We start from the raw sequence: 10,982 nt of genomic DNA, 5'->3' as shown, positions 1-10,982 counted from the left end.
AAAGAAAGAAAAAGAAAGAAAGAAAGAAAGAAAGAAAGAAAGAAAGAAAGAAAGAAAGAAAGAAAGAAAGAAAGAAAGAAAGAAAGAAAGAAAAAGGAAGGAAGGAAGGAAAAGGAAAGGAAGGAAGGAAGGAAGAAAAGAAAAGAAAAGAGAAAAGAAAGAGAACTGTCTCTTGTCATTCTAAGGCAGCACATTGGTTTGCCTCACATTTTATCCTGCTAACTTAAGATTTATCAGGTTAATGAAAGACCAGTAGATAAAAAGGTATTGTATTACATAAACAAAGACGAATTTCATGCAACCATAGGTGGGTTCGAAATGGAGAGGAACTTAATGTCTTGCATGTTGGAGAAGCGTGGCCTTCTTACAAACAGAAACTTCAGGCCAGGTGTGGTGGCTCACGACTGTAATCCCGGCACTTTGGGAGGCCAAGGCGGCCGGATCACAAGGTCAGGAGATCGAGACCATCCTGGCTAACACGGTGAAACCCCATCTCTACTAAAAAAGTACAAAAAATTAGCCGGGCATGGTGGCAGGCACCTGTAGTCCCAGCTACTTGGGAGGCTGAGGCAGGAGAATGGCGTGAACCCGGAAGGCAGAACTTGCAGTGAGCCGAGATTGTGCCACTGCACTCCAGCCTGGACGACAGAGCAAGACTCTGCCTCAAAAAAAAAAAAAAAAAAAGAGAGAGAGAAAAGAAACAGAAACTTCACTGCTGAGAAGAAACACAGACCTTGCAGGTTTACCTTCCTCTTCTCCCTAAATGCAAATAAGTGAACTTGGGACCACAGTGGGGCAGTCAGGGGCACCCTACCAGAAGGTCTGGTTCTCTGAGTCAGCAGCAAGGGTCACCCATTCATTAACCACACGGACGAGGATCTGGGCAGAAGCATGATTAGGGGGACGGCACATCTGGGGTGGGAGCGGCCATAAAATAATGGAGAAGACATTTCTATTCTGCAGATCAGGCACTGAGAATATTCCAGCCCAAGGGCACTGGAGATGGGGATATGAGGGACATCTAGCCAGAACCCCGGTGTGAGTCACCTGGAGTTTCTGTGCCACTTGCCATCCCAAGGTGAGCTTACTGGAAACTATATGCCAGCAGAGGTCCTCCCCATTTCCTAAATTTTCTACAATCTGGGAGAATATCAGGATGCTGAGCTCATAGGAAACTTCCCCAGGGCTCTTCTAAGAGCTTGCTTTTAATAACTAAGTATTCAGACATGCTTCCCAGTCTTTCTACCCTACTCAAAGAACACTCTGCAATTTAGGGGGCACAACATCATGCCAGATACCTATACACATTTAACATGTATAATTAAGAGTACTGAAAAATGGGGCATGCCTGCCTCACTATCCTAGAGGGGAATTTTTATTTATATTATAAAGCTGGCTGGGTCCAGTGGCTCATGCCTGTAATTCCAGCACTTGAGGAGGCTGAGGCAGGAAGATCCCTTGAGCACAGGAGTTCGAGACCAGCCTGGGCAACACAGTGAGATCCCATCTCTTCAAACTATAATAAAATAAATTTTAATAATTAGCTGGGCATGGTGGCAGAGGCCTGTGGTCCCAACTATTTGGGAGGCTGAGGCAGGAGGGTCGCTGGATCCCAGGAGGTCAAGGTTACAGTGAGCTGTGATCACACCACTGCACTCCAGCCTAGTCAACAGAATGAGACCTTATCTCTAAATAAATTCTATATATATATATATAACCATCGAAGCGCATACAATCAGTAATGTGAATTCTGAGGCATAATTCACAGATTTTGTGTATCCTTCACCATTGTAAAAAGTACAAAATTTTATCTAAATGAAAATTTTAATTCTACCATTAAAAAACTTTTAATTTTAAATATAATTTTTTCAACATCTACCACTAAAAAAAAGTAAATAATTCATGACCTCTAAACGTTTTGGACAAAGTAGGCTTCTCTTTGGGGTACTTATTTGGGCTTCTATTTTGTTGAAGGAATAAAGTCATGCTAATAGATATAGGAGGAGGAAGCAAGATAAACACTCATGTGCTGCCGTAAGATTAGTGACCTCCAAGATTTAGACTGGGTCCCAAATCCCTGAATAATAAATAAATCAGCATGAGGAGAAGCCCACAGGTCTCGAACATGGAGAGGCTGGTTAATGGTAGTCATGAACATTCCGAGGCCTGTGATAATAGAAATGCAGTCCCACTTAATGCTCCAAATGTTATGACTGTAGTTTCAAATTAACTGGCAAAGTGGCGCGATGTTACAGCTGTAAGAGTGCAGAGGTCCTCCAATGACTTTCTAATAACAGCTAAAATCAGACCGATATTTGTGTGGTCTCTGCAGTTTACAAATCCTTGCACATTGCACCGTGCTTGGACTGAAAAGTTTTGTTAAATAAATCTACACGAGATGCTTTCCAGAATAGGCTTCCTTAATCTTCATGAAAATCATGTAAAACAGAGAGGGTAGGAGTAATTTCCATCCCACAGTGAAGGTGGTTCAATTCAGAGATACATGACTTCACTGCCACTAACATTCGTTAGGCACTGACCATGTAGCTACACCCAGTTTCATGTACTAGGAATGTATTAACATGCTTAATTCTCATAAGATTTCAATTTGGTGGGTATGAATAGTATCCCCATTTTACAGATAAGAAAACTGTGACACAGAAAACTTCAGTAACTAGGACATGAGTATGAATGTAACTATAACCAGCTATAACAATTAGTAACCAGCACCAGGACTGATCTCAGGCAGTTAGTTTGAGTCCACACTTTGAACTACAGCATCTGCTTAGAGATTTGCCTGTGTAATAGCACCTATGTGCTCTGGCCTTGGTCACAAAGCTAGTCAATGGCCAAGCCAAAGCTATGCCTGTGTTGTCTCCAGGCCCCCTCCCTGCTTCTATGAGGGTAGCTATCATTTGCACAATGTCACTCAGGCCTCCCCACAAGTCCACTCAACTGACCAGGGTGGGGACGTATAGGCACAACTAACTCTCTCCCTAGGAACCCGGGTTAGGAAGGCTAGCCTCAGAAGCAAGACAGGTAAGAAGCCCATCGTGCAGAGGCATCAACCACTTGGAAACTACTGCGTATACTTGGGTATAGCTAGGAAACGAGCTACTGAAGATCTACATGGCAGGTTCAACAAAGTCTCTATTATAGAACCAAAAGTCTACTTTAAAACCACAGAGTTAGAAACTGTTTTTGAAGGGGAGTTTACATTTTACCAATCTTGGCTTTTAATTAACCATGTATTGTCTTTCAGGGAAACCTCACAGTCAGGGTATGTACAAAAACCCTGTGGTTCCAGAAATGAATGGGTTTCCCAGTGAAAGAAAGAAATACACAGCCCGTCTCACATCAGAGCATTCCTGATTACAAAGACCCCTCCGAAAAACGGCATAACCTAACACTATGTCAACACAGCCAATGTTTTAGCAACTACTACATTTAAACATGTTTACAGGGAATGCAGGATGCTTCACTTGCCTCACAGCAAATGGATTCCTAGAGCATTCTGCAGAGTCAACATTCATTTATTTTTCCACACACATATAAATTGGAATAAAAGATTGTATGCCCCCCTCCCCACCCATATTCAGATTTTCTCTAGTAGGAGAAAAACAGCAGTGAAGCTTCTTGTAGAAAATAAATCAACATGCATAGTGATTTTCTTCCAAGCACCCCTTCCATTTTCAAAGACGGAAACGTAATCAGATCCCAAATGTGTTGTTAACAAGACATACTTACTGAGAAACTTGGTGTCAGACTTACCTATTGGATTTCTATCAAAGAATAATACTGGAGCTTTCAGAATTGACTCAAACATTTTGTTGTGCAAAGTTTGTGAAGAATTAACTAGGACGTAGAATACCAATAGAGATCTTGCTATGCCAAAAAGAACGGTAGCTATAGTTAAACCTGAAATAAAGAAATATCACTTAGAGAACACAGCATATCTCTGCATTTTCTTCAACAGTTGCTAAAGCAAGTCAGGTAGTTTATAAAGATGTTACTTAATTTATTCCATAAAGCATCTGGATTCTACAAAAGTATGACGTATTTACAAAATACATTGACAAAGAAGGATTAAAATAGTTTCTTTTCTCTCACTGAACGGAAACTGTACAGAAAAGAAAATCAAGTGTACAATACAATTTCATTCTAGGCTCTCCTAATTCAATTGCAAGTTCTATTAAAAACTCAGAAGTAAGACAGATAATCATGAAATGTAGTTGATCTTCTCCATATTCCAAATCTTATTATTTACATTATGTCCCATAATCTAAAAAAGGTGGTATGTTTTGATACCAACATGTGATATTAACAAGGAATAGGAGAAATGATTTACCTTTTCCTTGTAGAAAATGCCCAAGTAGCTTTAAAGAATTTAAAAATACCATATTAAGTTGCATGTGGAAAACCTCTTGAATAATTGAATTGCAAGACAACACAAATTATATTTTAACATAAGATAATTAATCTAAATAAGCAACTAATCCCCACTAAGTGTTTTACATAGACACAAGACATTTTAAATGAATAAAATAAATCATACATTTTATTAAGACATGAATGAGGATCCATTATTCACATAGAAATTAAAAGAGCTTTCCTACATCTCTTAACTCACAATGCTCAATACAGTAGGGGTAACTTCTATAACAAATATTTCCCTTTCAGATGACATGTCACTGTTATTTAACCTCTGAAAGCAGCTCAAATTCCTAACTCCATCAACAGGCATTATCCTTAGCCTGTCATCCTACACAAACATAATAGAACCGATTTCCTTCTTCCCTTAGTTTTCACATAGTCCATCAATTTGGAAGGTAAACACCTAACGGATTCAGATTTCTTAGCAAGCGATAGATGAAATAAACACCAAATTTCACTGAGTAGGTTCTTCCAAAGATAACTCACTCTATCTCTGAGGAAAGCTTGTAGGAGCATTTCCTGTGGAAATATTTAAAATTTTAGATGAGGATTTCCTTTAAACAGTATGTAATGCCACATACATTTTAAGCACTCTTGTGAAAACAGAGTGCGGTGTTAATATTAGTTTGGCAAGCCAAATGTTAAATTAATCACACAGTTGGGGACGCGATAACATTGTGATCTCAAGGTAGGAAATAGAAGGCGTCCTAATTCCCAGACACTGGATTCTTCCCTGCTCAGCTTCCCTCTTAAGTAATTAGTGAAGCCCAGGAGATGAGCAGTGCTGAAGGGAGCTTTGCATACCTGGGAGGGAATAATGCTTTTATTTTGGGGGCCTTGCTGCCAGAGGATTTCATCCAAGTTCAATAAAAGCCAGGGTTTATTTAGACAGAATTGGAACAATCCGAACCACAGGGTGGGGATCCGTTTCTAATCCCCCTGCCCATCCGTATAATGATATAAGATTTAGCTAAAGCAACCTATTAGAATAGACAATAGCCACATATTTCCAGTGGCTGATTTTCTGAATGCTCAATCCTGGTTTAACTTTCAAAATCCAGTACAGAGCAAATTAAGAGTCTTCATTCAACCTCTTTCTTCTAGTAGATTTTTAAAATAATTATTCTAATTAATTCACAAAGTAAATTCGACTGAGACTCCTAATCTGTTAAGACATTACTGAATTACTCCTGGAAGCCCTAGTTACTCACACAGGCTCATTGTAAGCACCTCAGCCTCTCATATAATAGACCAAATGATTCAACTTTACCTGAATAAATTCCTAAGTACCAGTTAAGATCTAGCTTCTTGGTTACATTTCCTCCTCCATTTACAGTGACATTTAGTGTACTTTGTTGGTTTGCCCTATGGAACATGGGGAGAAAAAATATTAAGCTATATATGGAATTTAGAGAAATACCTTTTTTAAAAAAAATGAACCACAATTTGGGAGAAATGCTTCATGCTGGAAAATAATTCTCAGCTCATATAGTCCTGTGTGTATCTACCTCATAAAAATTCAATTTAAATCACAACTTTTAGTTCCCGAAACTGTCTGTGAACATGATGCCGCAGATCAGACATGGGTGGAGACCACCACAGGTTACACTCCACCAGCAAGCACTCTAACTTTTCTTCCAGTAAACTAAGTGAGGATTAGAAGAGAAGGATCAACAAACATCTCCCCCTAACTCTACGGAAAAGCGAGTCTTCTTATTGATGTTTGAGTATTTCATACGTCAGAAATAACTTACCAGTACGAAAGCCACCAATCTTGAAGAACATAGGCAACCTAGGAGGTGAGAAACAACAAAGACAAAAATCAAACTTGGGCATGACTTACCAACTCAAAACTCTCAATCGCTAACGTGGATAATCGAACGAAAGCCCTCAAAGCCGGGTGTGGTGGCTCATGCTTTCAACCCCAGCACTTTGGGAGGCTGAGGCAGGCGGATCAACTCAAGGCCAGGAGTTCAAGACCAGCCTGGCCAACATAATGAAACCCTAGCTCTATTAAAAATACAAAAATGAGCCTAGCCGGGCATGGTGGCACATGTGCCTGTAGTCCCAGCTACTCCGGAGGCTGACATAGGAGAACTGCTTAAATCCGGGAGGCGGAGGTTGCAGTGAGCCAAGATCGCGCTACTGCACTCCAACCTGGGCGACAATGCAAAACTCCATCTCAAAAAAAAAAAAAAAGAAAGAAAGAAAAAGAAAAAAATAGAAAGAATAAAAAGCTCAGAGAACTTGCATAGTTCTTCCAGCTCAGGTCTGTGCTGAGCCCAAACTCCCAGATATCAAGAACTCAAGAAAACGCACGTTCCATTTTAAAATCATTGAAAGATACCCTTTTTTTTCGCAGAAGGTCTTTGTAATGGGACACCACTAGGCAGCCCTCACTTTGTTCCCCAAAGACAGCACATTTCAATTTAGATCCCAAGTGAACTGCAAGATGCAGTCATAATAGCATAAACATAGGTACTGTAAATATCATTTTGAGGGCACAAAACAAATGTCATTATTTACCTGAGCTGCAGTGTTTAGGAGAATAAGGAAAATGATGACAATCCAGTGAGCACCAGCTCTGAAGTAATTCTTATAGGCCTGAAAACCAACTTTTCCTTCAGAACGGTGCTCCTCTGAGAGTGTAACCGGGACATTTTCCGTCTGCAAAGGAAAGGGTGGTAAGAGACAAAACCGTATACAAAACTGTTCCCAAAGATGACAATGCACTCTGTTGACAAAGCTGTGGGGAAACAGGCAGAAGTCCAAATGATCCATCACCTGTGGGGAAGGATGTGGAAATATCCAGCCAAACTATACATGCACTTACTTTTTATTTATTTAATATTTTTTGAGACGAAGTTTCGCTACTGTTGCCCAGGCTGGAGTGTAGTGGAGTGATCTTGGCTCACTGCAACCGCTGCCTCCTAGCTAGGTTCAAGCGATTCTCCTGCCTCAGACTCCTGAGTAGCTGGGATTACAGATGCCTGCTACCACACCTGGCTAAGTTTTTTATTTTTTGGTGGAGACAGGTTTTCACCATATTGGTCAGGCTAGTCTGGAACTCCTGACTTCAGGTGATCCTCTTGCCTCAGCCTCCCAAAGTGCTGGGATGACAGGCATAAGCCACCACACCCAGTTACATGCACTAATCCCTGGACTCAGCCATTCCACTTTCAGGGTTCTACTAGAGGTAAGGAAATATCATTTGTACATTGTGGCGTGGCTTGCTGGAAGGATGACATCAGAATGTCCAGCACTTACCTAGCACATCCAAATTCAAGTATACATACGGAAACTTGTTCCAAAATCATATACAGAAAGATACGGAACTCTCAACTGCATCACTCAATATGGAAACGTAAAAGAGCAGAAGGTCAAAACATGAGTTCAATACAGTAACTGGGTTCAAGCAGTGAGTCTGAGTAACCAGAGTTTGGAAAGCAAGGGATACCATATGATCCTAATCTATTTGGTTCCTGAGTTTCAGAAACTGACTCCTGAGAATTTGGCATGTGAGGGCCTAATCTGAATATCTGCAAGAATCCTTCAGGCTCCTGGATTTGGATAGTGAGGGTTTGCGTGGCAAGGAATATCTATGTTTTTAAGTGAGCTCTGGTACATTTCTGCCTGGAGGACTTAGAAGGCATGAGATTCACATACTCTGAGGATGTACTGAGCAGCTCTATGTTGGCCACTGGGAATACCAAGATGAGTAAGATGCAGCTCCTACCCTTGAAAGGTAAAGAAGGAAGATGGGCTGCTGTGTGTCAGGAACTGTTGGGTCTTTGCACGTGCTACTTCTGGCCTAACATAAACCATCTGACAACAGGGCAAAATATCTCCATCAGCCACATGCAGCATTAGAACATTCCAACATATAGGAAAAGTGGCTAATTTCATGTGGCCCACAGCAGGACTTTCTCTAAGGCGGTCTTCAAATTATGCCTCTGGATGCAAAGAGAAGTCGGGGGCCACCAGACTAAGTAGGACTTCACTACAGTAAATTCAAGAATTGTAACATTAGTGTGAGTCACACACAGCTTGGGACTTGCACCAGCACACACACCTGCTACTCATCTCCATGACATTCCCCAGCCTACATGCAAAGGATCACTCCAACCAGAGTGGTTTGCCTTGGTTCTGTTTTAATCTACCAATATCATGGAATAGGGCCTTGAAACCACAGAATCTACTTTGGGACAAAAGATGATGCTTCAAACAGAGGAGACCGAAGATCCATCCATAAGGCCATTAGCAGTCAACAAAACCAGGCCATGTTGTAACAGGAGGTAAACTCACATCTTGGGTCTCCACAGCACCATCTTTCAAGGAGGGTCTAGAAGATTGTTGAGACCAAACTGAAGACTCTGAGAAGGTGCGATTCCTCAGTGTAGGAGTTCCTGGAACTGGAGGTTGTTCGCTTTCCTCGTTGTCCTTCTTCAAAAGGGAGCCAAAATCTATACCAGATTTTAGGAACTCAGTGTAAGTCCCCTTCTGCACCATTTTACCCTAAAATAAAAATAAAGAATTTCAGAGAGATACATTTGCAGGTGATAATGTTAACCTAATCTAATTCTAATCCAGAAAAGGTAACTGATCTTAAATTATGGTTACATTTAGGTCTGGAATCCTAGTTGACAAATCTAATACAATTCAACCTGATACACAACCGGGTGCTCTGTTCTCAGCCAGAGCCCGTGTTAGGTACTGAAGAATATTTTTTAAATGGTAATAGTGTGTTGCAAATGGCAATCATTATCACATAGATGCTGGTGACCGTATCGGCAGTCTTATTACACATGAAAAACTGAGATAAGCCTTATGCAATAAGAATTGAAGGAATGAGTAAATTGAGAAGGATATTCCAGGAAAGAAACCTAACACTGACAGGAACAGGCATATCTGCACAGGTAGGAAGCACTCCACAAGCCTCCACTGGCCATGGGCCCTGTTGGAAAAAGGTGTGAGAACCAGACTTGGACACAGACCCCATGAGCTGCACCTTCATGGTCTTTACTCAAAAATTGCCCCACAGGCCAGGTGCGGTGGCTCACACCTGAAATCCCAGCACTTTGGAAGACCAAGGCGGGTGGATCACCTGAGGTCAGGAGTTTGAGACCAGCATGGCCAACATGATGAAACCCCATCTCTACTAAAAATACAAAAAAATTAGCCAGGCACCTGTAATCCTAGCTACTCAGGAGGCTGAGGCAGGAGAATCACTTGAACCCAGAAGGCGGAGGTTGCTGTGAGCAGAGATCGAGCCACTGCACTCCAGCCTGGACGACAAGAGCAAAACCGCATCACATACATACATACATGCATACATGCATACATACATACATACATAAATAAATGCCCCAAAGACTCAGGGAATTCCTCACTGAAAATTCAACATTCCATGGGACACCTCCTTGCACAGTTTTCTCTCCTTACAAAGTCATAGAAAATAATGTACAAATATCTTCACTATTTGTGTACCCCATGAAATGAGATACCTCATGAAATGAGACCCAACTGATTTCCTCAAACAGCAGCAAACATAATATTAGGCAAACTCCCAGAATACAAAACAAATCAAAGGAGAGGAGCTACTGGCTAAAGCAAGTCAGGTGGGGGAAGGTGGCCAGGACCTTCCCTGCTACCCCAATCCTCCCCACCCCCAAAAAGGTGGGTCCACTGAGGAAAATCCAATGACACCTTGGGCCCTCTGGACCAGTTTGATAACTGGAGAATTCGAAAATGCTTCATCATACATTGAGTCTTCTTCCACACAGGAAGTAAAAGTGACACACCTAGTTTGATGAAATGACCACTTTTCACATAGTATCTGTAACACGCACAAGGAAACTCCTACTGGTACTAGGATGGCAATTCTCCTCAGAAGCCAAGTACTGACAGGCAATGCAGAGTGGGTTCCGAGGGGGCAACCGTGCTCTGTCTGCTGTTAGGGAGGGGGCTGGGACGACAGCAAGAACGGACACTTTCATCCTGGGTGCCCACCAGTGGAAAAATGGTTTGTGTGTGTGTGTGGTAGGATCTCACTCTGTTGCCCAGGCTGGAGTGCAATGGCGCAATCTCAGCTGACTGCAACCTTCGCCTCCCCGGTTCAAGTGATTCTCCTGCCTCAGGCTCCTGAGTAGCTGGGATCACAGGTATGCGCCACCACGCCCAGCTAATTTTTTTGTATTTTTGGTAGAGACAGGTTTTCACCACGTTGGCCAGGTTGGTCTCGAACTCCTGACCTCAAGTGATTTCCCCCGACACCTCGACCTCCCAAACTGCTGGGATTACAGGCATGAGCCACCGCACCTGGCCAAATGGTTGTTTTGGAGAAAGGTTATTCTGCCACCCACAGATTTATTCTAATGTACCAGCATTCAGGTTTTGCCACACTAGACTCAGCCCTCTGCATAAGAAATTAATTATTTTCGGCCGGGCGTGGTGGCTCAAGCCTGTAATCCCAGCACTTTGGGAGGCCGAGACGGGCGGATCACGAGGTCAGGAGATCGAGACCATCCTGGCTAACACGGTGAAACCCC

General features: G+C 42.1%; 1 protein-coding gene across 2 annotated transcripts in view; it reads right to left on the bottom strand.

The window, feature by feature from the left end:
* Positions 1-10,982, bottom strand: part of ABCC4 (ATP binding cassette subfamily C member 4 (PEL blood group)) — a 304,207-nt gene that overhangs the window by 144,125 nt on the left and 149,100 nt on the right. For both annotated transcript variants that reach the window (XM_017859218.1, XM_017859219.1), the window contains exons 15-19: positions 8,740-8,949; positions 6,961-7,101; positions 6,189-6,226; positions 5,705-5,799; positions 3,772-3,918 (exon numbers count right to left, since the gene is read on the bottom strand). In XM_017859218.1, the coding sequence (XP_017714707.1) occupies positions 3,772-3,918; positions 5,705-5,799; positions 6,189-6,226; positions 6,961-7,101; positions 8,740-8,949 (631 nt within the window). The remainder of the gene's footprint in view (positions 1-3,771; positions 3,919-5,704; positions 5,800-6,188; positions 6,227-6,960; positions 7,102-8,739; positions 8,950-10,982) is intronic.

The sequence above is a fragment of the Rhinopithecus bieti genome, unplaced genomic scaffold (genome assembly GCF_001698545.2).
Source record: "Rhinopithecus bieti isolate Rb0 unplaced genomic scaffold, ASM169854v2 scaffold_46235, whole genome shotgun sequence".
NCBI lineage: Eukaryota > Metazoa > Chordata > Mammalia > Primates > Cercopithecidae > Rhinopithecus > Rhinopithecus bieti.
Note: the sequence above shows the minus strand (reverse complement) of the source record. Positions and strands in the feature narration are given on the sequence as shown.